Here is a 27,788-nt window from a genome sequence, read left to right as displayed (position 1 = left end):
CAAATTTTGATTCTTTTATCATAATATTGTCCTTGTCAAATCCTTATTAAAATCAGATTTAAAAACGCAACGAAACACTCTTTTAGATGTGTAAAAACATCGTGTAAATGAAATGGCGAGACATTATTTTTTTTATCATCCTACAAGATATCGTTTAAATCAGAATCAGCGATGAATTGCGCGATGTCGCAGGAAGATCGACGAGCATTCCTGCTGGACAATGGAGAACAAACTTACCAAGAAGACAGAGTCAATCGAATGGTCGACGAAGGCGCGCCAAGTTACGCCGGGCGGTTACGCCGTTAAGCAATCATCACAGAAAAGTTTCCAAAAAGACTCTCTTTCCGAGGCGAAGAACCGCGTGCTCCGAAGGTCTCGACCGGGCCCAATTTCGTCTCGTACGACGAAAGAACCCGTGAGGGATCGTAAAGTAGAGGGTGAAGGGGGAGAGGGAGGGAGGGAGGGAGGGAGGGAGGGAGGGAGGGAGGGAAAGGACGCCGCCGAGACAAGGGAAGAAACTGATGGTTGGCACACAATAAAGTGTAACACTAGAAGAGAAACACCACTCCGCCGTTTACCTTACTCCGAACCGCGTCACACGACAACGCGTCACCTGCCACCGCGTTCGCCGTCTCACAATCCAGCGCGGCGGATGTTGATGATGTTACACGCGTGTCGCGCGAAATGAAAAACAAGGAAAAGAAAAGAGAAATCGCGAGGCACGCGCGCGCGTCGCACACGCAGAGTCCTCGATCGCGGCGCGAAAAAACACGTAGAGGACGGAACGAAACGATACACACACCACTCGCCGTTCGAGTCGCAACTGCCGCCAACAGCGGCTCTACGCCTCTCGCTCGTTTCCTCTCACCCCCCCCCGCCCCCCACTCCGCGCCGGAAGGAACGGTATACGCTCGCGCCATCGCGCGGTCGAGAGAACGCACTTGCGTTCCCCTCCCATCTTACGCTGCTACGTTCAGACTTGCTCGGCCGTAAGTACCCGACTTAGGGACGAGCGCGATGTGTTGACAAAATAAATGGACCAAATCAAATCTATATTTTTCCAAAAATTTTTCAACGATTTTTCAAAATCAGCAAAATCTCGAAAATTTCAATGATAGTCGAGTAATTAGTGTAATTTTCTCTCACAGCTGTTTCTATAAAGCAGTAATTTCTTCCGATATAATAATGCGTATGTACGCAATTAATATCTCATTTCTCAATTAATATGAATATGTAGAATATTATCATTACCATACATTCGTTACTAGAGCTTTTTTTTGAAAGAAGCAAGATCCATATTCACGAATAAAATAAAATTATTATTTTTAAACTCAATGAAAGAGATTATATTTTTAGCCAATAATAATATACCGTTCAACATGAATAAAATTTTAATTTGAAAGTTTACATATGGCGGGATATTTAAAGGACGGGATGCAATTAACCGAAGAACGGAACAATAATGTAATTAATTAAAATTGACCGATCATTTATAGCGCCGAGGAGTAATTGGCCATGCCCATACTTTATTATATAATTCAAACAATTCGACCGAATAAATCAAACATTTAATATCGCCGCGCCCTGATAGCGTGCGCATCATAATCCTTGATATCGTATTAAAAACATGACAACAGCCGTTTTACGACCACATGTCCACGAAAAAATAACGTGGGTGTACACGTGGCATCGCAATCAAGTACGTTGTACAGAAACGAGTTGCTCGTTAATTTGTAATTCGAATGCGGCCCTATGCGCGTCATTTGCGTATCGGTGAAGCACTGCGTCTGCTCTGAATCGTCTGGTCTCGTACAGAAAAAAATCCTCGTGGGCAGTTGCTTAATCGCGCATCGATTTAAAGGTCGTATTATTATATCATTATATTATCATATTATTATCAGTCAATATTACCAGATGTAAAAAAAGACAGGAAATATACAAGATACCGGCGAGAGCGCATTGTTTGATATGGAATCGGAATTAAAAGAAAAATCTCTTTTATGAGATACGATCATGTGGAGCTTTTCCCTCAGATTTTCCGGCAGATTTCGGAGCAGAACGAGATTTCCGGGCAATAATTCCGGACGAACGTGCGTTAAGAGACAAAGCGATTACGCGTGTTACATGAAACGTACGTATTAAATGGCATAACATAGTTACGCGCATGTATGTTTCTCTTTCACCACGAGTTATTTCAGACGAGTAATAAATGCCTACGCGAGCACGCGTGCACGAATGCGTTTGTATGTGTTTGTACGTGCTGCCCCATACGAGAAGTATATGCAAGGGACCGAGTCTGGACAATGAGCAGCAGCATGTAGCAAAGAGCAAGCGCAAAACTGTATCGTCGCAGACTGCGCGACGCTATGTGACTATGGGCGTGGTGATAATGGACAAATTTGTAATTCCACATATATATTTTTTTATGCTACTCTTTGATTAATCTCATCGCATCGATATTTCACATAAAAACACAAACATTTAAGCTGCTAATTATTTATCAAAAATTAATAAAACGTGCAAATTATTTCACGAAGTTAAGTTTATTTTTTCCAAAATTTTAACAAAATAGAACAATCTATTTAATAGACTAATTAAATAGAACAAATGTTTTCTATTGTAAACAATTTGTAGGCTACTTTTTTATTATTTCCTAAATTGAAGACGATGCAGAAATAATTATTTAAAGTTTTTCAACAAATTTTCGCAATTTTTTGGAATCTCTTATAATCTTTTCTATTATTGTTAACTTTATTCTTTGTATTTCAAAAAATATTCAAGTATTTTTCCACTAAGGGTAAAAAAATTCATCTTTTAAAGTTCCTCGCGTTAGTTTCTAACTTGCTTGCTTGCTTGCTTGCTTGTTCATCGTGCTGCGATAAATCATAATTTTCCACGATTATCATGCACATTGATTATAGGTTGATGCATAAGGGAAATCAATCAAATACTCATGCCCAATTACCGATGGTAAATTTCGATTTATTACAACGAGAAAAATTATGCGCAATAAAGAAAATAAATACCATAGCACACAATTAAAATAGATTCTAATATATACAAAGTATTTCAAAGTATTTCAAATTATGTCTTATTTGCAAAATCTTCAGTTTTGAATTTTTCTCTCATCGAAAGTTTTATAAAAGATTTTATTATCCTTATTATTTTTCAGTCAACGATTAAAAGCCTTAAAAATCTTATTTAAAGCAAAATTTCCTGCTGAAATTGTTGAAAAAAATAAAGTTTTGCTGTTCATTTCGTATGATATGATTTACAAAGATTTATTCCAATTCATTTATAATTCGTGAATTATTGGCGCCTTAACATCGTCGTGGAAGAAAATCAACTTGAAAACGTTCCACGTTGACGGAAAGTAAGTATGGTTAATCGAGACGCATACGATAACGAAAAAGCTGGTCTCTTCCTTGGAGCGACTTGGTCTGTACTCCTTGGAGGTACAGCGTGGCCATTCGAGCGCGAGCTGCCGTGTAACCTGTTTTCATTTTTATCGTCGGCATCAGGTTTCAGCGCAGGTGAGTCGCGGAGGTGCCGGTCGGAGTAGTGAAGCAGCCTATATACGCTGCACAACATTTTCTTCTTCTTCGTCGCAGACGAACGCACTGGCCTTCGAGGCAAAGTAGCGCATGTGGCGACAATCTATGCGCAGCCATATGTTATATTTTCAGAAACATAAGAAACATTTAACGACTTAAATCTGCAACGAAGTTTGACGAAGTTGGTTTCCTCGTCGGTATACATAGACTTCGAACCTCCAGCAAATCATCTCGCGGTGTTTTATTAATTATAAAGTTGACATTTCAAAGTTATTTTAAATGTTTTACAAAAATTTTCATGATGAAAATTATTGCGGAAATACAACCTGTTGCAGATCGCAATTTTAATTATGATTAATTGAAAAAAAGATCTTAATAAATAATACTGCATATTCGCTAAAAAAAAAAAATGGTAATGGTTCAGAGTTGGATTCAAAACAAAAGTGAAGAAAACGTGAGGATATATTTTCTGTAAATGATTTTTGTTACGTCGCTTTGTATAAATAATCCTTTGTCAAGAATTATTTAATTGAATATAAAATATGTTTTTAATATATGAACATATATCATCTTTGGATTGTTCTACATTATTTCTCAATTACCGTGATATTTGTTGGATCCAATCTCTCAGCTCTCCAGGTCCTCTTCATTGGTCAAATAAAACACGGTGCATTGATAATATGTGCTTAAACATGTAATTTACATCATAATTATACATTGTGTTAACGTTTTTCACAAGATTAGTAAAGTACTGCGCGATGATAGTACGCCCAAGTCAAGTGCGATGGAAGTATAAAACTCTAAAATGACCCTTTTTATTCGGGTGTGTGTGTGTGTGTGTGTTTATATATATGTATATATATATATATATATATATATATATATATATATATATATATCTAGCGGTGTTTCTACGCTTTCTACGCATTCTTATATAAAGAAACAAATGTCATTATTCCCCTAATTCTTACAAGCTAAATAAACGACGATTCCGATATTTGTTCGAGGACAAGCTTCACTTTCCTTCTCTTTCTTCCATTTCCTCTCAAACGTACGCGTTCACAGCTAAAGCTACTCGCATTCATCTATATATAGCTTCTCTCTCATATAGCGTTTCCCCCTTACTTTTACCTTCAACAATCACATCACAGCTATAATCTTCGCTATCGAAATGCGTTTCTGTCCCCTTAAAGGTATCCTCCCCTCTGTAAGTACATTAGACACGACCGAAGAGAACATTGAATACATAACGTTGCTTTTTCTCTTATTATTAGTTAGTTTACACGCTATTATGTACAGTCACGAAATATCAACGCATCGTGATTCCGCAGTACTCGGAAAGTTCGAAGCATCGAGAGTACCAGTTTCTTTCCGGACGACGCGATCATGAAAGACGATAGTGCTGTTTCAAAACCGGTCGATCACTTGCGAGCGCGTGAAGGAGAGGGACAGCGAAGAAACGCGAGCAAAAGTAAGGGTGAAAGGAAGAGGAAAAGAAGAGAGAGGGAGAGGTATAGTTAAATTAAAAATTAAGAGAAAAAAAATAGAAGGAAAGAACTTGTGTATATCGAAATCGATACGTATTATACAAAAATCTCTCTGATGAACAACAATATTATTCGATCCTCATCGTGAGTTTTATCTCTTAGTCTTTTAAATTAATCACTAAAATTGCGATCGCGATTGAAAATAGCGATCGATATAGCGATAGTTATAGAATTATTGAGTAAAAGAAATAAAAATTGATGTATGATGTAGTATATCATGAGAGATGGAGTACATTTCAAATAATAATAATTGCGATGTGACAGGAACTAGTATACAAGACCGATTCTAAGTTTTCTGCCGCTTCGAACAATTTTCTGCCATTTTTATCTGCCTCCATTCCCTCCATTTTTACATTTCATAACAATATTTTTTGTAGATTTATATTAATATCGATACATTGCACTGATTTTTGATAAAGACTTATCAGAACACATGGTCAAAATGTTGGAAGTTTGTCATTTTGTAGAATTTTCCGAAATCGAAAGAAAATAGACACACATTGACATTTCTTATGAAATCTAGAATTAATATTTTTAGCGAAAATTTTGTCGAATTCTTTTTTATTGCATAACATTTTTTTCATTTTAATTATATTTTTTATTTCAATATTTTCGATGTATTTAAATTACAATTCGAAACACAATTCGAATTACAATTCTCTTAAAGAAAAATGTTTTTTAACTAGACAAATAACAAAATAAATTAAATTAGAAAATTATTTATTTTAATCAAATTTTTCGACAAATATTCGATAAATTTATTATTTATTTATTTTCATTTCTATAATATAATTAAAAATCTAAATAAGTCGTATTGTAAATTTCAACGCTTCAAAATTTTCATCAATAGAAATCGATATCTAAATTTCACAAGAAATATGTGTCTGCTTTTTCAAATTTGGAATATAGATGATTGTTATATTCATTTTTACAACCAGTCCTGTTAATATATAAACGATCCGTGTAAAACGAGGGAGACTTGGACAATACAAATAAAATGGCGGTATTAAAGTAAATTGACTTATTGGCACCTCATGCAACATTATACCATCACATGTCAAATGTGATAATATAATTGTCAATCCGCCACACAATATTTAAAAGATTTTTCCTATTAAATAAATTGGATTGAGAATTCGATGGCTACATCTAATGTTAAATATGCGATATAAATAGGGGGTATTGTCGCTCGTGAAAACGAAATCTGGAGACACTCAAGAAAGAATTGAATGAATGTGTATTGTAATGAAGATAATAAGCGCGAAGTGTGATTGATGCAACATTATTTTTTCTTAATTTCTCTTATTCAAGAATGGAGGAAGAACTTCAAAGAATGCTTTAAGTGAGAATTATGAGATTTTATATAAGTATGTGCGAATATAGTTAAATGTTGATAATAATCTGATAATGGATAGTGCCATTATTTTAAAAAGATACAAAGAAAATAATATAAAATATTACTTTGCCAGACTAAATTATGTCCAAATCTGTAAAACGTCACCCACATATATATACATATATATCTCTTTCAAAGCATTGTATTTAACAAATTTTTTATTTGTTGTGAATCAATTTCTTCTTGACGAAAATGTGAAGATACCAAACATTTCCAAATAGTAGACAGCAGATTAATTTTAAGCTCTAAATAAAAATCATGAGATTTTCAAGTACCATTTATATATAGATCTTTAAAAATATTAATATTAAAATTTATTAATACCATTATAATTAATAGCAAAATATAAAATCAATAAAATCTTGTGCATAAAACGACATAATTATTTCTCCATACATTTTTTAATTTAACGAACGTGTTTAATACGTCAATATAGGCCCATTGTAATAACAAAACTTGATAAAGATTTGATTTGAGCTTCACTTGATAAGATTCTTAAATCTTAGTATCACAGCGTATGTATTTTGCTTGATATTATAATGCGCATTACTCGACACATGAAATTCTTAGTCTTACATATTGTAGTTTAGAACTGATTTTCTATGGAGTTAAGATTTCCCATTTATGTCTTTTCCAGTTTCTCCAAAATCAAAAAGAAATTTAAATAAATTCTACATCTAAATTTGCCCAAAAAAATTATTTTGTCTTTTGATAGATTTGTAACGCTCAACATTTATCATTCTTTTTATTACATAATACAATATCTAAAAAATTACTCCACTGATCTACTCTTACTTGAATGTCCCCATTATCAGATCTATTACAGATATTTGAATCATCGTGTAGATTGAACGAAGCTTTGTTGTAAAAAAAGATGTCGTGCGAAGCGTAGCAAAATCTTGCCCTTTAACGTAACTAAGTTGCATTTTCTTCTCCTCTTCGTACGTCTGTAGTATTTTGTTATTTTTTGCTTGTAACATTTCCAACAAGTTGCGAGGACATTGTGGCACAAGTAGCCTGAACGGTAAAAACCGACTTACACTTATGACGTTATCACTTTCCTATTTTAATAGGTAAAATCGCGCGGTCGTCTTAAAACTTTCCACTTCAACGCGAACATTGACGTCGCGATATCCGATAAACAATTTTGATAGGTAAAAAGTATCAACAATTTATAGAATGCCTTAAAAGTAGCAAAATTGCTTACGCAAAAGAGTGCATTTCACGATTATCTACGCAATTGGCATTCCACGCAACCGCCTCATTGTCGCATACATTGATAAAGAAAAGATCGTTTACTGTATTTACATTATCGAGATATAAAAATACTAACGAGAAACGTATCTATATAGACGAAGTCCTTCACATGCATTTTCTCACTTTCTTAGAAATTAATTCATAGTCAAGTTTGGCAGTAATATTGTCCCTAGCTATTTGCATTCTTATTGTTGTTGACAGTATTTTTATCATGTTTTTATCATGTTCAGCTTCTGACAAAGACATTCTTACGGGACGCACTGCGTGCTCATCAATAGTTTCTTATTTCAGTTTGTTAATTCCAAACTGTGCTGCGATCACCGCGTGCTAAAATCTTTATTAGCATGGAAGATTTCTTCAATTTTTCCTTTTTTCTCATATCTTCATCACGGATGTAAGAACAAATGCCCTCGTTACAACTATCGTTCAGCATTATTGGAAATACCGATCACTCGCAAAAACATGCAATTGGATGCAAGATTTGTATTTTCTCGCTGAACCAGATCTTTCACATATCGTATATTTATAAAATTTGTTATGCCCCTATACAAAATAAAGATTCAAAATAAAGATTGCTTCATTAATTAAATCTAAATAGATATGAAAATAAAAAGTTATGACAAGAACACAGTTGATGACTATCCTGATTAATATTTATAAATTCACTCACATAAAGTTTCTTTAATTCTTTAGCTACGGTATACTTTAAATAAAAAAATCATCAGAAAAGTGAGTGTAGAATAACAATTGCAAGACAGTCACTGAGTACTTCAAGCGTCTCATGCACAAACACTAGCTTTTATAAATTATTTATGCTTAATTAAAGCTTTTATAATTATTTATATTAAATTAAACTAATATAATCTTACATAAGTAAATTGATATTTTATATTTCTAAGTAGCATATTCAGTTTTAAATAAAGGCTACATTATAGAATTGAAATCAATAAATGTAATTTGAAGTAAGTATAAACTAAATCTTTATAAACTGATAATTTGCTCAATAACCGAAAAAATTCAAAAAAGGGGCACATATATATGTGTTTATAACAAAAGTTTGCACTAAAGGATTAAAAGGTTCAACTAAATAAAAAATAAAATAACATTAATTTTTTAATAAACTAGAAAATATGAAGAAATAAAAAAATTAAAAAATTCAGCGAGATGTCTCCTCATTGCATGCTATTAACGCTCGCCGCACTTCCCGAAACAAAGAAATGTTTCGACAACCACACGGGAACCATTAGTGTCGGTCCACAATAAATATTTAATCTTTAAGCCGTAAGAAATTGACCAATCATAGTTGAGTATTCTTTTCATATTCGATTATAATTGGTCAATTTCCTACTTCTTAAAGCTTAAATCACTTATTGTGGACCGATATTTAGATATCCTAACTTTAAGAAGGATAATAAAAATAATAATACTCGACATATTTGTCGCAACAACATTCTGTAGCCTATTTTGCAAAAACGACTCTTAATATCTACGCGTGTACGCAACACGCGTATGCGTAACGCGTCTGTTGAGTGTGTATATATGTAGATAAGAATATTCAATATGCACAAGTATGTATATACTCTCGCATTTCTAGAAATATAATAAATTTTATAAATGTATATCGTATATATTCACCTCTCTGTGTACAGTTTGTCACTAGCATGATTATACAGAGCCCAAATGGGTTTACCGCGCGTATATGAAACTGCATTATCGTTTTACGTAAAATACGTATATGTGTGTATATACGTGGAAGAGAGAATGGCGTAAAACATGTATTTGGCGTGTCGTCGAGAATGCACATTTCATTAACACTTTGTCTCCAATGTCGCTCTTCTAATTTTGTCAGAGCATTCAGCATCCAGTTTCTCCTTAACTTCTGAATAACTACTTCCCGAACCTTCGGCCGACGATGTATGTGACGTGTGAGGTCCAACTTCTTCTAGGGATAATATCTCTGTGCCAGTGGGCGAGTAACTTACAGTAGTCGCTTCACTTGTTGGCGATGTTACGCAGCTGTCACCCACGCTCCTACTACGCAGAGTATATCGGGTCTTTTGGAACTGTTGTATGTTCAGAGACAAGCTGGCCTGCATCGACGTTTTTTCCGAATCCTTCGAAAGTTGTTGTTCGGTTTGTATATCGATGTGAGATGGACTTCTTGAACGTGGAACATGAAGCGGACTCTCTGGATCTGTCATTCGATCAGACGATAAAATTTTTGAGCTCGCGGCTAATCTGCTTGCGCAAGGAGAATACTTTGGCAAATTTATCGCGATTTTGTCCGAACCCACTGACAAAGACGATCGCCCGAGTTTTTTCAGTGGACTGCAAGCAGGTTTCTTCTTTTTTAATTGCTTGGCGTCATTGACGTAGGAATCAAAGTCCTCGATAGAGTCGTTCTTCTGTTCCTTGCATTTATCGAGACTTTTCCTCATTTTACTACATGTGCAATTCCAAGGAAACTTTTTCGTGAGTTCTGTAGTTTTTGTGTGTGCCGCATCGGGTCTTTTAAACTTGGTAATGTTGTCCACAATGGAGAGCTTATTGTAACGTTGCCTACTGTCTTTATTAGTGCTATTTGAGTCCAACGCTGACTCTATGCAATTGTACTTGAATTGAGATCCAGGAGACTTTTTCTCCACTATAGATTGCGTAAGAGTACCTCTACAATCAGTGATTTCCTTTTTTACATCATCGGAGACATTGGAAAATGATGCGGCCGATTTCTCTTCTATTGCACATTGTCGACAATCTTCCACCAATATATCGATTAAAGTTGTATGATTTTTTTTGCTGTCTGTCTTTTTCTGATTCTGGCCAAATGAATTTTTTAAGCTTCTATGAACAATATTTTTTTGACCATGAGCAAAAGGATTTTTCAAATTCTTTGGTAAATAAGTATGTTTCTTAGCGACTTTTCCAGTATGATTTGACTGAAAGTTATGACAATCAGTCATTTTTTCGGTGACGACGATTTTACTCTCTCCTTTGTCTTTTGTGCATGTAGAAGAATCTTTCTGTTTAAAGTTCTTACTTTCCGATCTCACGCTGGATTTTTTCGAATTACCTTCAGCATTTGGATATTCATCTTTGGAACGCGTTTTCTTGAGTGACTCTGAATAATAAGTTTCCTGATTTATAGTCTGTTGCTGGTCACAAAAGAAGAATACATCATCTACAGAGGCGAAAGATGATTCTTCGTCACAGGGAAGGACAGGTGTCTTCTCCCCTGTGGGAGGCGACTGCTAGACAAGCTTTTCTGTTGGAGAACTCGTCGAAATGGAACTGACAGTATTAGAGTTGTTGGAAACGGTACGTCCTTGGCTGCTTACATGCATATGGCCCCCTCCCTGTCCCCCCTGACTCTGGGAGAGGCTGAGTCGCCGTCAGTTTATCAATTCCACGCTTACAAATTGTTTCAGTCGTTCGAGATATTGATTGTATAACTCTACATCATTGTGGCCTGCACCCTGAAAATATCCAATATTAATATTATCACATTTGTAACATGCATTTGAGCGATCAGAATATTTATTCATTCTGCTATTATGCATTATTATATTTTCAAATATAGCAATCTTTATAGAAAATACAGACAAAGCGCGAACGCCAAAAAATTTAATATAAGCAAAAGACTTATTAAATTACAAAATATTAAGTAATTTTTTATAATAAATTATTTTAATACCTCAACCCATAATGGTTCCACTGCCCGTGGACATCTTTCGTAAATCGCCAGACCATGACTAAAATTTATAACTTCGTCTTCGGTGCCGTGAATAACCAGAACAGGAGATGTTACCTTGGGTACTTTATCTATACTGCAAAGAAATAACAAAAATATTCAAATGTATATTTGTTGCCAATAACGGCATAATATCATTTTTATATTAAATATTTTTTGAAAAATATTGATTTAAAATCTAAATAAAAATGCAATTTTAAATAAAATCTTTTTATTCGAAATCATGTGTATTGTCTTTATTGATTCCCAATCAAGAGTTACAAGACTTCATGTTCACTTATATTGATTTCCTTCATTATTCAGAGTTATATTTCTTTGTTAAATCACAGACCTTTTGTATAGGAATATCTTTAGCATTGCGTAAAATGAGATTCATTCATGGAAAAACAAGGAAAGGATAAGCTAAAAGTTTTATTTAGAAAAGTTAATTATTATATTATTACGATATAAATTTTTAAAAAAATCTAAATTTTATAAATATAATTAATATAAATTTTCGTATTATTTATTTTCGATCTTACTTATAATTTCTTTTATCTCTTTCTCTCGGCATTAATCTCCAATTATTTCAATTTAAAATGATTTTGCGTAAAAAGATATTTTTCTTTTACGCATGTATAGTCACGTGATAGACAAAAAAAATAATAAAAGAATAGAACTATAAGAGAAGTGATAAAGTACAGAAAGATATCGTAATAAGCAATATGGAGATATTATATTTAAAATTTTAAGTTCACCTCAATTTAATAAAATATTCATAATGCATTCAAATTTTATGAATATTATCTTGTATATTTATTGCTTTATAGCAATAAATATCTGTATTTAAATTAATCAAATTTTTTTTTTTATTTCTTTTTCAACTCATCTTATATATACATGTATGAATATAAATTTTGACAAGATTACAAAGCAATGATTGATTGGTGAAACTACTAATACATTCAAAGATTGACAATTCATAAATTGGCAATTGTGTATTTTTGCTCAATAACAATATAACAAATATAAATTATATGTATTATACATGTAGATCTCATAAAATCCGTCTACATAAAAACCAATTAGAGAGATGCGTTACAACATAAATCATGCAACACGTAGGTTTCATGAATATATGTCCACACGACACAAGCATATATTTGTTCAACTGTACACTTGTGTAGCTTCTTAGCGAGATATCGCCGATTTTATCTTTTTTAGCAAACATCATTCAATAACTGAAATAGGAAATATATTATCCAGAATTGCAAAACTGACTACATTAAAGAATAATAAATTATAAAATAAAAACCGCTATTCCAATATCAATGATCTTTATAAGTGTATTTTAAGTGATTGACTTATCGCGTGAAACTGACAGTTTACTTTTTTATGACTACATCATCATTTTTAAATATCCTCTATATTTAATAAGTTATAATATGGTGTTTTATTTCTAGTTTTATTTCTATAACGCAGATCTTTAAAGATGGGCTTTTTATTTATTTCACTCGTCTTTGTACACGTCAAAGTGTTTTTTAAAAGTCAAAAATACTTTGGGGCCATTAAGGGTTAATAAGGGTTAAATGTCTGGCGTGCGATGCACGTGCACGGCCGTACGTACATCCGAGAGAGAAAGAAAACTTTGACGATGGATCCATGTGCGCGCTGCGTGTGTATGTGTCCATCCATCCCATCCCATCCCATCCCATCCCATCCCATCCCATCCCATCCCATCCCATCCCATCCCATCCCGTCTCGTCTCGTCTCGTCTCGTCTCGTCCGATGAAACATGGCTCGCAATCATCTTGCTTGCAGCCGATATATCTTTAGTTGTCAAAGGGTCGGATGCTTTTGGGGAAGAGGAAGATCGATGCCGGCGGTGGTCGAAGCTGGCGGTGAAGCTTACCTGGTGAAGGCATCGAAGAACCAAGTCCTTTTGGTTTTCGGGAAAGCGACCCGCATCCCGGACATGAGCGGCGAGTGCAGCACCACCGCGCCGACCTCGTATCTCGCGGCAAGATCGACCGTGGGCACAGTGCCGATGCTTTGGCCGTAGAGTATTATGTTCTCCGGACTGATGCCGTAACGCGTACGCAGCGCGTGCCACGCGGCGTCGATGTCCGCGTAGAGGTTCTTCTCGGACGGCTTGCCACCCGACACCCCGTAGCCCGAGTAATCGTAGCTGAATATGTTGCAGTTTATCCGCGAGCCCAGTCCCAGGTAGAAGCTCGACATCTGACCGAGATCGACGGCATTGCCGTGGGAAAAGAGGATGGTGAACCGCGCGGTCGCCGAGCACCGTACGAACAGGCACGCGATGCGATTGCCGCGTGACGTCCTCGCGTAGAAACCCTCCACCGACTCCTTCTCGCGCTCGGTGTACTGCCATTCGGCGCGCTCCGACAGGGAAATGGAGAACTTGGAGCCTTCGTCCTCGACGAACGTGTACGTGGGCTCGGGTGGCAGAAAGGCCAACTTGTCGGCGATTCTGGACGGGCAGGGCGGACAACAGAACAGGCAACACAGTTCACTCAGACTTAACCCGTTCATCGTGTAGCACCGGACACGACCTCGCGCCACACCGTCCGAGGACACGCACGAAACACCGTCTCTCTCTCTCTCTCTCTCTCTCTCTCTCTCTCTATTATCACGTCTCCCTCTGGTGAAGCTTCGGCATGGGAGCTGTCCGACGATCAGGCTCAACTGGATAAGAATGGAGTCGAGAACGGGAGATGCCGAGAATTATCCCGAGAGATACCACCGCGAGATACGCCGTGGTGGATACAGCGAGATACACCGAGACCGCGATTTTTTCACCACCCTTTTAATGAATCACCCGCGCGGCGTCATTTGTTATCGGTTTCCTATGAGAGTCGCTCACAATGATTCAGCCATGACGGCTCGCGAAACGGACGATTTCTCTCTCCCACCTTTCCTTCGTTCTTTCTTTCTCCTTCTCTTTTTCAGCAAAGGCCGCCTCCCCACTCACCCTGCGTTGCGTACTTTCATTGTACAAGGTGAGACAAAGCGCGAGACAGAGACGGAAGTCACACACAGTTACCGCTTTGCTGGCGTCACATTCTCACTCGGCAGCTCGGTGTGAAGGCTCAAAGCCTCACTGATGGTCGTTGGTTGTCAGACGATGAGACTCGATCAACTCCGATCAACTCCGATCTGTTCCGATACGCGTTTTCAACTTTTTTAGTCGCGTTTGCATTACGCGACATGGATGATTCACCTCATGTCCAATATCCGACCTATATATACATATAGTGATCGAATATAAGAGTGCTACTTTCTTCTAGGATGCATTCCGAAATGTATGTTTGTACAGTACTGAAAATCCATAGTTAACGTCACGTACGTTATAGATTTTCAGTCAATATATCTCAAAATTCATTCCTAGTGTAGCAGGTCATCTGCACTTGCTCTGAGCTTCCCCTTCTCTTCAAAAGATTGATTGACAAACCGACTGGAGGGAAAGGCATTTTTCTTTAGAAAAAAATTCGATGGCATTATGTTTTTGCCAAATACAGTCTTATCCTTTGTCTAAAAATTTATTTGGATTGATTTATTTAGATAAATTTGTAGAATTAATAATTTAATATCATTTGAGTTTATTTTTTTCATATTTTTCATACATGCTGCAATATTTGTTGACATATTTGTCATATCAGAAAACATTCGATATAACTTTTATATATAATTATATATTCGTCATTCATCTTATAAAATCTTATAAAAATGGAGAGTAATGCATGTCCAGAAATTTTGTTCGAAAATTACAACTAAAAAATCCTCATTCCAATACTATTCTATATTTCCTTATCCTATTCCTTTGCTTGTATCCGATATGTGATACTGTGCATTTCACATAACATATTATACATAAGTAAGATACATAAGTGAGAGTTCCTCTGTTATATAAAATTAAAAAAATAAATTATTCGCATTTTATTTTCATATACAAGTTTATACGCAAAGAATAACTTTTTAAAAATTTTGTTTTATATTTGTCTATCACTGTATCTATTTGTATATCACTGTATTTTATCTATTTGAATGATGCTCGACTTATCAAAAGAGAACATTATTCTTGTATTTTACCCTCTAAAATTATTTATAGTATCAAGAATTATATATACCCAATAACACACCATTAGTTACAACATCTGAAAGACTGTTAGTTGAGTCAGCTGGAACATATGGATCGTAATGAAAAGTCAAAACTGGATGATGTCCCAAAGTATTTGAATGATTATGTATTGAACTATCTGCTTTGTGTATCCTTGAAAAGTTAAAAATGATAAAATTATTAATAAATATTTAAAAACTATTTTATACTAAAATATTTATAAGTTCAACAAAACATAAAATATTGCTATGACAAAAAAATATAAAATAACATATATAAAGTTACATTATTTTCTTATAGTTTCTCTATAAATTAAAAGGATATAATATTTTTATTTAAAAAATATATATTAAACAGAAATATTAAACATTATTGGAATCGTAACTTTTTTACTTTACGTGACTATTCTAGATTGCCGAATTATCTAATCTATATATATATATTTTTTTTCAACTCGTTTTATTAAATAAGATATTGTATCCACCATATATTAATTTTTCATTTTCATAAGTTTTAATTTAAATAAATACCTTTTATGAAACGCAGCTTCTTGACTTTCTATACCTAGAAAATTCAGAACTTGTTGTTTTGTTGCTAATAAACTTAGCATCTTTTGTATATATAATTCCAAAGCAGCTCGTCGTTGTTCCAATACTTTTGGTTGCGAATTTCTCACTCTTTTTGGAGGAAATGGTGCAATATCCGAATTATCCTTTTTCAACTAGAAAAAATAAAAATTTTCTTGTATAATATTATACATTGTTACTAAATAAGATATTTCAAGGTTATGATAAAAATATCCTAAAGAATTAAAAAGTATTATATTAATATCAATTTATAAAATAAATATAATAATTAGAATCTGCCATCATATTTTATTAGCAGAATCTATTATATTTCTACTGACAATCTGCTAACAAAATCTATAGCGAACATTTTGTAGAATTTGTTCTCAACAACAGATTTGAGACATGACAAAAGACATATGTCACAATAATATGTTAAAAATTCTTCTGGGACACGGATCTCACACAAAGAAAATTGATTATTTAAAACATTTTCATACTCTACGATGTAATGCACTAAATTCACTGTATCTTCTCTCGATGAAATGTCGAGTGCCAGTCTTTGATTCCAAAATTTCAATACAGTAAACATAATAAGGTTTTCCATGTGACACATCAGCTAAACGATAACCGCTGATGAAAGCTTCATACATTGCATCGCTAGCAAATTTCAGAAATAATGTTTAATATCAAACATTCTTGTAGAAAGTTCACTGTATACAAGTTTGAAAGGAATCATAAGATAATTCCGACTTGCTCCGAATAGAAATTGATTTTGGTGACCTCACGTATTGAAAATCCGAGGCTCCGGACGCAAGGCTACCAACGTTGAAAAAATGTAATAATTTTCAGTTTGTATACACATCATACCTGTTGTATATGCGCCAATACTATATACAATATTATATACAATGCTATATACAATAATATGTTATTTGCACGTATGTCACAATGATAAAAATTTGTAACCTTTGCATATTTTTGTACATTCAGTCGCTGTTTTGACAATGTATTATACGAATGTTGTATCATTATGGTATAAATTTGCATCATATGGTATCATATGATATAATAGTTGCTAACTATATAGTGCCATTCTACAATAAGTCATAAGTGAGATAGATCATAAGTCAGAAAATAAGAATTGACCAATCGTAGTCAAGTATTCTTATTATATTCAATCTGTGATTGGTCAATTCTTCTGACTTATGATCTGATACTTATAGCTTATTATAGAATGGCCTTAATAGTCGGGACTATACAAATCACGTGACCATTACGACCTAAATTCAAGTGAACGCAATGTCAACGCAAACGATGAATGTGACAATTAATTCAACTGCGTGTTTAAATTTGCCTACGATGGAAATTCAAAAGAATCCGCTGATTCTACAATTGCCTTGTCATTCATTCGTCATAATTAGATGTTCATTGGCTCAAAAGTAAGTGATATGCTCGTAATGATAAATAGGCGGAGTTATATAAATATATACATATATTTAAACGGAGTGCCAACATTAATTTTAATATTAATTCGTACAACATTAAATCTCTACTTGACATATTTTTATGTTAAATTTAACTAATATACTTTCTATTTCGATCACATATCTTTAAGACGGTCGCCCATCATTTTGATCAATATCAGATCAGTAATGTTTATATGGCACATTCTTTACTGAATACGCTTACTCTCTTACCAACTTTCCTCCATCAAATAAATAACATAAATGTCGTACGCGAATTTTATCGGCTTGTTCAGCCAATTGCCGGTCCCGTCTTCCGGATTTTAAATAAACGTCAATAGGTCATAATAAAATCATAAATAACGTGACTATCTTTACGCTGTGCAAAAGTGCATGGTAACTTTCATAGTTTTAAATATGAATCATATATAAGTTGATAGATAGCTAGATTTATACAGAAATCGGCTCGCGTGCATTCGGCCGTTCGACCTTCCTTGTCACACTCGATTATCGAAAGCAATAAACGACCATCGTAACAAACGTGAATTCCTCGCTCACAAACTCGCGTTTATGGGCGAGGAATTCACGTTTTTTATGGCTTGTGGCCGTAATTTAATACGATGAAACGGCGTATTGTCTATGTGTCGATCGAAGAGCGTGTCGAAATATCCGTCGTGCCTCTGCTAGAACTTCATGATAGATGTTCATTATAAATTTCAAATCCAGACCTACAGGTGTCCATACACACTGTAGAAATAGCACGTTCCGATTTTAAAATCTTATAAAAAACGAGATATATTGGTTATTAATTAAAGCTTGAAATCTCTTAGAGATCTAAAGTTACGAAATTAAAATTGTTTGTTTATATACTAAATTGTTATTTTTTATTAAAACTAATGCGCAAAATCGTGTTAAATCATAAAATTTTTACGATTTTTATTTTATTATCGACTATAAAAGAGAATACATTTTATATCTCAAGAAATTATGTGAAAGAGATTGTGAATGTTATAATATCGTTTATTATCTTTATCGTGTGACTTATGGTTATTCTTTAAAATTTTATTTCCATATTTATTTCCATATGTATCAATATACAAGTAATGATAACATTACTTATAGGCCTCATGAACGTTTCAAAGTTATAGCTTCAACAATCAAATTATTAATCATATAATTTTTTTTTATCTGAATGTGCCATTGTCATAATATTTGTGAGACTTTCAATGACATTAGAATTTCCCAGAATTGCCAATTTGATTCTCAATAAACGGCAACATAGCCGACATCTTTGCAAGTAAATTTTACGTAATACAAGGTATACGTGCGTCATTTTTAATTTTATACGTACATATAGTTGTATATGAAAAGCATATTTTTCTCGATTCTTTGCCCCAGTGACAAAAATTTAAACATTTAAACATTTCGTTTAATTGATATTTTTTTTTAATAATAAGCGTTATATATTTCGCATATAACACAGAAAAGAAAATTATTTTTTATATTCTTTCCATAAAGAAAAATTCTCACACTTTTTTCAATAAGTACGATATTTTTATTATTACTCTTTTATTGTACTAGTATCATATTTTTATATACTTTTTATCGTTACACATTTGTGCTGATTGAGTACATTCATGATAAAGAAATTTTATCATGCATATTAATATAAACGCCCATTAAATCAAATCTAATAACGTGCAAATATTTATTATTGTGAAAGATTTATCGCACAGATGCGATAACTCTGTCCAGATCTGCATCGCCGATAATTGGTGCGAACAATTCCTCGGTCAATTCTCGAGAACAGCAACCGGTGAGAATAGGTAAGACGAATAAAATTTTCGCCAGTTTGTTCTCGCGATCGTCTTGAGGTTGAAGATGTCGTATTAGAGCTTCCACAGCATCATTTCTCGCTTGTGACATTACGTGAAAACTGTTGCTATTATCGGCAATTTCTGTAATTTACAATGACATCGCGTTACAATGACACTCGCACCGTTACCGTTAAGAAAATGTAACGCACGCGTTATCAAGAAGTTACACGGTTCTTGCGTAAATATGTACCAATGTGTCTATTTAACTTTCATTATTTACCGGGACGACACAGCGCAAATGTGTCTAAAATGCATAATTCGACATCGTCGAGTTGCAGTTTTGCGATTGCGATACGCGTTGCGATTATGCAGGCTGAAGCACCATCGTTATTTGTTGCACCTTGTCCTCGTACGTTCATTAAATCGACCGGCCATGTAGCTGCGCGTAAAACAAAAAGAGCAGACCATCCACGACGAAGAATCTTATTTTGTTCGTCTACATCCAGCATTGAAAAATTTTGATGACGACGTGCGCTCCGAATAGCAGCCAGGAATATTTGTGCGGATATCTCGTATTGTATAGCCGTGCCTGTACGCAATATAAAATTGTATTATCACAGGAAGCATACACGCAATAATTCCAATATTTTACACCGGAAATCAAAATTTTGTTTTAAAACGGTTCAACTTGATTTGAAAAAAAAAATTAGATTTACCTCTTTTGTATTTTATTAATAATACAACAATGATCTTTCTCTACATTTTATGTAAATTTTGTCGAGAGTCGTACGATTTCAAGGGAAAAAAATTACCGAACAATGTAATCCTTGTCGACTATAATTTAATATTTCAAAAAAAGAAAATTACCGGGCGATATTATCCTGGTCGGCTGCGTATGACGCGACATGACAGGGAAGAAAATATTTTCTCTGGTTTCAGACTCGCGTAACGTCTTCATCATTGAAATATTGTTTAATGCAGGATTCTTGAAAGGCAGATATAGTCCAGAGCTATTAAAACGTGCACAAAAAGTTGTCGATGAATCAACTCTAGGCTTCCAAGTGACATTAGAATTATTCGAATTTGAGAGGGCATTGCTCCGAGCACGCGGCCCTCGTTCTTCTTGCACCGCTGCGAAAATATTTAAAAAATTCAACAGTACTTTGTAAGAAATATTACTTTTGTTTGTATACTAACAATTTTTATAATTTATTGGTTTCGAAAAAAGTGCAAAATAAATGTCTTTGAAAGATAAGCAATTATTTGTACAGTAATTAAGCGATTATTAAGAAACTAGAAATAAATTTATATAAAATTTAAATACATTTCGCTTTGATTAGTTAATTCAAATTTTACATTTTTTATAAAGTTATATGACTCTCTAGACTTTACGTGTTTGTATTTTGTTACGTGATTTTATTTTATATTTACACTTTTATTCGATCAATATGAAAATGTGTAACATGTATATTGTTAAATAATTCCAGTGGGGTAGTTTGAGTTCTTCAATCATAAAGTAAGCTTGTGTATTTAAGATCGGAGTTGACACTCGATGTTGTTTCATGTGACACGTTATGGCAACAGCTATCATCTCACTAAATTATTTACAAGATTATCTGTGAAAGGTAGCTGTCACAGTATGTTCATTGTGTCATATAACAAATTTAATTTTTTCCAATTTTCCCTAAAATTCTCAGACTTTTTATTTATAGAATATTATTTAATTAAATATTACAATAATTATTTTCAGCTTTTAATTAAACTATATCTTGTGCGAAGTAAAAAAATATAAGACAAACATTAGATTGACATTAATTGTTCAGATTACAAGTCTGCTGACAATTAACTTTTCTACATAGCATTATGGGTGACGGCACGTGTCTAACATACGCCATTGTTTGCATCTCGTTGAGTTCGTTAGCACCTGCTCAATCTCTTTATGTATACTAGGTGACGGTAATTTCATATTTAATCTATGATTTTATAAAAAATGTTGTATATATATTTAATTTAATATTATTTCAAACAAAAATATGAAATAACAAACTAGACTGATTTAATTAAAAATAAATTGTTAAAAATAAGTAATAAATTTTTGTTAAATTGTTATAATAATAAGTTAAGTTGTTATAATAAATTTTTAAATAAAAAAAGATGTATTAATAGCAAATTTATTTATGCAAACAATTCATAATATATCATAGTTTTTTACGCAAAAATAAAATATTACAATAGTTATATAGTTAAATAGTTAGCATTCTTTATATCAGTTTTAAAATAAAAATTCCATTTATTATTTGTACAAATGTTAATATTAAGAAACTGTTTGAAAATATTTTAAATATTTTACTTACCTGCTGTATTCATGCCAACAGAGAAACATTTCTTTAAACGGCAATGTGGACACCAATTTCGTCTGGCTTTGTCAACGGTGCAAGACCCATCACTATCTGAAGAGTTATTAATATATTGTGATATTTAGAGCATGTATATTTTTCCTAGTACCATTCTTCTGATACTAAGTGATATTAAATCCTATAACATTCTATATATTTTGCTATTTCTAATAAAACAGTACAAACTTGTGCAAGTGAACAAAGCGCCGCGACGCACGGATCTCTTGAAGAAACACGAACAACCGTCACAGCAATAAACACCATAATGTTTTCCATATGATCGATCGCCACATACTTTGCAGGAAACTGGTGTCGGCAGAGTTCTTCCTATCGCAAGAAATGTTATCAGCTAAGAATTTTACATCGAGGCTAGTTTTAACGGTTACACTTTTATTTACAATTTATTACAAGAAGACAGTTTATTCATATTACATACACTCGTCCTATTAAAATATAAAGTATTATTTTTATTTATTGCGATTGAAAAAGCAAAAACAGATATTTACCCATTATTTATTTTCCTATCTCACTGCGATAAGTGTTTAAGATTACGAAACGCAAATCTGGAGTGATTTCAAGTCGCGCGATAATGTCCGATGATCGGAATGATTCTGTCCGACCGAGTTCGCGAACAAAGACAAACTCTATCACGACGCGAAACGCACCCCTGTTCGAGGGAGGTTGAACTTGATGGTGGTGGAAATGGATGGAGGTAAGTTGGATTTGTCCGACGTGTCACTTCAAACGTCAAAACGCGGAAGGATAATATTTGCGGTAGGTTGATCGAACGTGACACTATTGTTCGATCGTGAAATTATTCCAGAGTAAAGACAGTCATATTCAGTTCTTCGGTACAATGAAAAAAAAAAAAAAAATAAAAAGCATTTCAAATTTATTTGCAAGAAAGAAAGCGCCACGACATTCGATATCTTAGGAAATTTTATAAAAACAAAATTTTTATAAATTTTTTATTAAAAAAGACTTTATTTCTTTGATTTACAATATCATTTGATGCTTGGAAAATACATAAAAATACACTAAATAAACTTCACAGTTCAATCTTTTATTTCTGCATATATTATAATAACTATTTTAATTTTCACTCAACAAAAATTTTTCTTTTATTTATCGGCAATTAAAAAGAGCAAAACATCTGATTTCACAAATATCATGTGCATGTTATTATATAAAGTAATTTACAGCAATATCAATTATTATGAAATTATAATAGTAATATATTGCTTTAATAATTTATTTGTCCATATACAAAAATTTAAGAGGTAAATCCAAATTATTCTACCATGTCGCTATTATAGAATTTTAATCAACTAAAAATGTGCGATGTGATTATATTTTATATTTTATTTAGCATTAAGTCTTTATTACATTATTTCGAATAGGATCTCTTTTTCGAAAAAAAAAACGCAACTTTTCCGTTGTCTTATCTGAGTAAAATTATTTATTGCGCATCGCAAAGTATTACAGAGGAACTATACACAAAGATTCATTCTTAATTAATGTAACTAAATATGTTCGTCAAGAAACCGTGATAGCGGTTTCGAGTCAATAAATTATAAGAATGGCTCATCAGGCTTCTTTTACTTATCTTTCAAAGTGAATCATTATTGTATTCGTGCAAGGATTATCGTTACAAATCTGATAATATTATCATATCTCGAAAAATCGACTTCATCTGCTGCAATTAAATAGTCACACATGTGCCAATTTTTATGATTACAAATTTAATGTTTGCTAATTAATTAAGCGAGTACAATAAATAGTAAAGTTTTTAGCCATTTATGAAAAACAATTCAAGCAAAATGATTTAATACATATTTCAAACAATCATGAAAAGTTTTAAGCAAAATATTAATCTTGATCCGATAGTAAAGCGATAAAGTCGTCGAGATAAAAAAAAGTCTATCTATTCCTAATATTGCAATAGTTTACCATATAATTATTTACAATTAAGTACTTTGATTGCGCGTGCAGCACTGTGTGTAATAAAAAGAAATCGTATTGAAAAATCGGTGTAAGTATTAAAAATACTATTCTGGCATTTAAATAACAAAAATTATATTTTTAAATTTTTTAGAAAAATGGAGATGTTATTTTAGAAAATTTTATAATAGTGTGATATTTCATTGTTTTTAAATACAAAAATCATATTCGTTTTATATATATATATATATATATATATATATATATATATAAAATGAATAAAAGTATATTTAAAGCGCAAAGAGATACTTGATAAAAATGATAAATTAAATTACCATCATTTTTTATCAAGTATCTCTTTGCGATTCAAATATACTTTTCTGAAACCAGGAAGCACTTTCGCATTAATTATAACTTAATTATTTACATGTATCAAATATTCGAACGCAAAAAGCGCGTAGATAAATATGGAAATGTGCTGCGTCTCAAATTAACATTTTATAACTTTGTCCTATCTTCTCACAAATCCAATTACTATTGCTAAATTAGCAAAATGATTTTTAATACGCGTCGTCTTATAACCTTTTTATAATCCCTGTCACTGACTAGAGATCCAATTCTCCTCCTATATATCAACGACACGTCTAAAATCAAAGTTTCCGAGACACATTAATGAGATTTCGTTTCTTGTTAAATCATTTCATTAGATATCAAAGCGTTCGCGCATGGATTTCTATATCTATATAAGAAAATTATCTTATCAAAAACTTACGTACTTTCACGAGATATAGTATGTTTTCTTTTGTATTCATAATATTTCAGTTTCTATCACCAAAGAGCAAAATTTTTTCTTTGAATTTTAAAGCAATTTGCACGTCATTGACTAGTCCTATATCGTAGAAGAATTTTTCTTCCATTTGTCAAAAAAGTGTCTTAACTGTTAATTTCATTATTCTCTTTTGCTCTTTTTTTAATTGATCAAATTAATCAAGTTTCAATCACAACTTTTAATTCTAAATTCACTACTAGAAACTTCATAATGTTTCTCGGTGAATTTTTTAATAGCTCACGTTGTGAAAATGTCTTTTTCATTTTTTAACGCGCCTGAATTTATTTTCAAGGCAATTCTAGCAAACAAACTTCAATTATTAAACAATTACGAGGACGCAAGTAATTTCGCCGCTGTAGTAACGTGATGTTGATGATGATAGGGCGCTTCCTGTGTACCATAATAATTTTGTTGCTGATGCTCGCTGGAGACGGCAAGTTGATGAGGATGTTGATAATAGGAAGAGTATGGTTGACCCACAACGCCATCGCAGCTCCGTGGTTCAGTTTTAACAGCAGGTACACTTCCTGTGGCCAGGAGAGAGGTGTGTCCGAGGTAAACTGGTCTATCGGTCGATGTCGATGAGCCCGATGATTTTGGCACCTCGATTTGATGCTGCTGCTGTTGCTGCTGCTGCTGCTGCTGTTGATTATTCTTTAAATCTGTGGAAAAATATAATGTTAAAAATATTAAAAATAAATTATTATGTACGTATAAATAAGATAAAGAAATCGAAAAAAGCCAAATGAATATTTAATAAATGCAAGAAATTATTTTGATCAATATGCAATAATAATAATTAAAAATTAAAATGCACATTTTTGAAATTAAATTGATTATATAATTAAAATTATTATCGTTTGTTTAATTAACTAATGTACTAAAATTAATCATAAATCATAAATTTATTGTATACTTTAGAATTTTGTGTTTTTATATTTTATTTTTATTTAACGAAAAAAGTTTAAAATATAAAGACTCCTCAATTTTAAAAATCAGATAAGATAATAAAGGCTAGAGTGTAAAATAATTTTTGTCTTTAATCAGAACATCAACATCAGCTTTGGAACTGTTGTAACAAGATCTCTCGGGATATCGTTCTTCCTCGATTACATTCTTTAAGATTATATCCATCATGTACGCTCCAATCATGCAACATCGATTACGGTAATTACGAGTATATGTACGGTACCCACTGAAGATGACTCGAAGGAGGGTCGAAAGACGTTTAGAATGATTAAAGACGTGTAGAAAAATTATTTTGCACTCTATTCTTTTCTGTGCTCGACTCCTTATTATCTTATCTTATTTTTATCTTTATTTTGTGTATTTATCGTTAAACAAAAAATTTAATTACGAACCTGTGGAAGGAGATGATGTGGTCGAGGCGGTGGTTTCGTGATCTCCCTGTGACGATCTAGCATTCGGCTCTGGGGTCTTTTTTGGTTTTCTCTTTCTCGTTTGTATACCATCTTTTCGCATGGCTAACGGCCTATTGACCCCGTGCAATTTGAAGTATAATCCGCAAGCGTTGCATACTGGCTCACCTTCGTTGTTGCGCCTCCACAAGGTGGTGGTGCGAGTGCCGCAATTCGTGCAGCACAGCCCAAGTCGCCTCGTCGCGGTCTGAAATTCCGACATCTGTCCCATTTGTAACACATGTCAAAACGACTCAAGTTTGGCGAACGCAATTGTTATTATTAAATAGGATGTACTTAGAAGATTTCTACCTCTTTTAAAATATATTTTATTAATTAAATTATAAACGTAAAACACCATGTTATTCTTTCACGCCGAAGAAAGACAACTTTCGCAAAGGAAGTATATATATATATATATATATATATATATATATATATAAGCATATTAAAATTTCATTATAATCATTTGTGGATAAACTTACCAGGCGTTTCGAGGGTTTGATGAGCGGCCTGTTCATGCCGTTCATTTTGTGATAAAGTCCGCATGCATTGCAAAGATAATGGCCAGTGCCGTCTCTTCGCCAAAGCGGCGTCGATATCGCACCGCAGTTCACGCATTCGCGACCCTCACCAAACTGGAAATCCATCGCGGTCTCTGCAACCATTTTCATATTTGTTCAATTAACGATAGTTAATCAAAGTTAATTTAACATTTAGATCAGAAACTAACTAGTTTATATTTTTATTAATTGTATTTATTAATTATATTTATTAATTATATTAATTATATTTTTATTAAAATTATACAACAAAATTTATTATTACTTTTATTATTACAAAATACTTCAATACGAGATTTAAAAAAATTAAGAATGCTAAACTCGTGATAAAGGATTTATGAACGATTCCATTATCAATTTTTCAAAGCATTTCACGATGTTTGTTTTTTTTTTTTTTCAGTTTTAATGTTCTACTTGTTTTGTCGCATAACCGTGAGATCGACTGGTATTTGCGCCAAATCGATGGGATAAAACTGTTCTTTACGTTCTTATTTGGACGTCTCGAGGATGTCCATAGTAGGATTTAAAGTTAGACAGTCGTGGCAGAGAATGTGCGACGGACTGTTCCCGTACTCTTTAGAGGAAGCATCCGCCCGCACTGACTCTCTCTCTCTCTCTCTCTCTCTCTCTCTCTCTCTCTCTCTCTCTCTGAACCGATTCTCCGTCGGTACGCCGTAAAACACTCGACCGCGGGATCGACCCTGCTCACTTCAAAGGTACCGCTATCACTTATCCATCGCACATGGCCCGCTGCATGTATGGCAACGAATAGCATCCGCGAAGGAAAGTAGCTTCTTTCTTTTCGTCGCTGCATTTCCCTTTCGATCGATGTTGTCACGAGGTCAATATTAATATTACGAAATTAAATGCTTATTTTAATTCGCGTAATGATATTTTACTGTCAGATATAAAAAAGAATTTCGCAGGTAGTAACCTAACTATTAAAACAGGATTTAAAAGTTGTAAAAGTTAAATTAGATAATTTTATCAAATTGCTATTATTCATCATATGATTCATCTGGAAAGTTTTAATTAAAACGTTCTAACATTTACAAATATCAGTTAAGACTAAAAAGAGGTTTTGAAGTTGCATCAAAACAGAAACAATCCGTTTGAAAATTTTATGGATACTCATGCAGTCTGCCGTTTGTGTGATATCGTCTGTGGTTT

The 27,788-nt window shown here is 33.3% G+C and overlaps 5 protein-coding genes and 1 long non-coding RNA gene across 7 annotated transcripts in view; 1 reads left to right on the top strand and 5 right to left on the bottom strand.

Moving 5' to 3' along the window:
* Positions 1-840, bottom strand: part of LOC105423206 (semaphorin-1A) — a 217,341-nt gene extending 216,501 nt beyond the window's left edge. The window contains exon 1 of the mRNA XM_089072445.1: positions 238-840. The gene's annotated coding sequence lies outside the window, so the exon portion shown is untranslated. The remainder of the gene's footprint in view (positions 1-237) is intronic.
* A 10,246-nt stretch (positions 841-11,086) lies between these two features.
* On the bottom strand, positions 11,087-14,814 carry LOC105424301 (alpha/beta hydrolase domain-containing protein 17B). The gene is made up of 3 exons (XM_011634453.3): positions 13,394-14,814; positions 11,446-11,578; positions 11,087-11,227 (listed from the first exon to the last, which is right to left on the bottom strand). Exons 1-3 carry the CDS (start codon positions 14,035-14,037, stop codon positions 11,144-11,146), a joined length of 861 nt encoding a protein of 286 aa, XP_011632755.1. The 5' UTR covers positions 14,038-14,814; the 3' UTR covers positions 11,087-11,143.
* A 273-nt stretch (positions 14,815-15,087) lies between these two features.
* Positions 15,088-16,999, bottom strand: LOC105424299 (sorting nexin-22). The gene is made up of 3 exons (XM_011634452.3): positions 16,689-16,999; positions 16,153-16,343; positions 15,088-15,775 (listed from the first exon to the last, which is right to left on the bottom strand). Exons 1-3 carry the CDS (start codon positions 16,839-16,841, stop codon positions 15,616-15,618), a joined length of 504 nt encoding a protein of 167 aa, XP_011632754.2. The 5' UTR covers positions 16,842-16,999; the 3' UTR covers positions 15,088-15,615.
* A 504-nt stretch (positions 17,000-17,503) lies between these two features.
* Positions 17,504-22,748, top strand: LOC148937545 (uncharacterized). Its single transcript, XR_016138279.1, has 3 exons — positions 17,504-17,630; positions 20,411-20,636; positions 20,959-22,748. It is a non-coding gene; the product is annotated as an uncharacterized LOC148937545 (long non-coding RNA).
* Positions 19,281-22,491, bottom strand: Hr83 (nuclear hormone receptor 83). The gene is made up of 6 exons (XM_089072400.1): positions 22,374-22,491; positions 22,054-22,194; positions 21,826-21,921; positions 20,339-20,602; positions 19,752-20,060; positions 19,281-19,612 (listed from the first exon to the last, which is right to left on the bottom strand). Exons 1-6 carry the CDS (start codon positions 22,375-22,377, stop codon positions 19,380-19,382), a joined length of 1,047 nt encoding a protein of 348 aa, XP_088928526.1. The 5' UTR covers positions 22,378-22,491; the 3' UTR covers positions 19,281-19,379.
* Positions 22,749-24,153: 1,405 nt separating the features above from the next.
* Positions 24,154-27,788, bottom strand: part of LOC105424298 (uncharacterized) — a 45,250-nt gene continuing 41,615 nt past the window's right edge. The window contains exons 4-6 of one of the 2 annotated variants that reach the window (XM_089072394.1): positions 26,541-26,713; positions 25,999-26,278; positions 24,154-25,299 (exon numbers count right to left, since the gene is read on the bottom strand). In XM_089072394.1, the coding sequence (XP_088928520.1) occupies positions 24,965-25,299; positions 25,999-26,278; positions 26,541-26,713 (788 nt within the window). In that variant the 3' untranslated portion in view covers positions 24,154-24,964. The remainder of the gene's footprint in view (positions 25,300-25,998; positions 26,279-26,540; positions 26,714-27,788) is intronic. The other variant, XM_089072395.1, reaches the window with a different exon arrangement.

This window comes from Pogonomyrmex barbatus, unplaced genomic scaffold, assembly GCF_055798465.1.
Source record: "Pogonomyrmex barbatus isolate J1 unplaced genomic scaffold, ASM5579846v1 scaffold13, whole genome shotgun sequence".
Lineage (NCBI taxonomy): Eukaryota > Metazoa > Arthropoda > Insecta > Hymenoptera > Formicidae > Pogonomyrmex > Pogonomyrmex barbatus.
The sequence above is the reverse complement of the archived record's forward strand: the minus strand, read 5'-3'. Positions and strand labels throughout refer to the sequence as shown.

What these genes read in the sequence shown, in the direction of transcription:
- LOC105424301 (XM_011634453.3), bottom strand. Translation starts at nt 14,037, where the DNA reads ATGAACGGGTTAAGTCTGAGTGAACTGTGTTGCCTGTTCTGTTGTCCG. An exon ending in TTCTTCGATGCCTTCACCAG is followed by an intron (nt 11,579 to 13,393) that starts GTAAGCTTCACC and finishes ATTTCTTTGCAG; the next exon opens with TATAGATAAAGTACCCAAGG. An exon ending in TGGAACCATTATGGGTTGAG is followed by an intron (nt 11,228 to 11,445) that starts GTATTAAAATAA and finishes GGATATTTTCAG; the next exon opens with GGTGCAGGCCACAATGATGT.
- LOC105424299 (XM_011634452.3), bottom strand. Translation starts at nt 16,841, where the DNA reads ATGTATGAAGCTTTCATCAGCGGTTATCGTTTAGCTGATGTGTCACAT. An exon ending in TTAGTGCATTACATCGTAGA is followed by an intron (nt 16,344 to 16,688) that starts GTATGAAAATGT and finishes TATTTTTTCTAG; the next exon opens with TTGAAAAAGGATAATTCGGA. An exon ending in GAAGCTGCGTTTCATAAAAG is followed by an intron (nt 15,776 to 16,152) that starts GTATTTATTTAA and finishes TAACTTTTCAAG; the next exon opens with GATACACAAAGCAGATAGTT.
- Hr83 (XM_089072400.1), bottom strand. An exon ending in CGCTTTGTTCACTTGCACAA is followed by an intron (nt 21,922 to 22,053) that starts GTTTGTACTGTT and finishes ATAACTCTTCAG; the next exon opens with ATAGTGATGGGTCTTGCACC. An exon ending in ATTTGCGCTGTGTCGTCCCG is followed by an intron (nt 19,613 to 19,751) that starts GTAAATAATGAA and finishes TGTAAATTACAG; the next exon opens with AAATTGCCGATAATAGCAAC.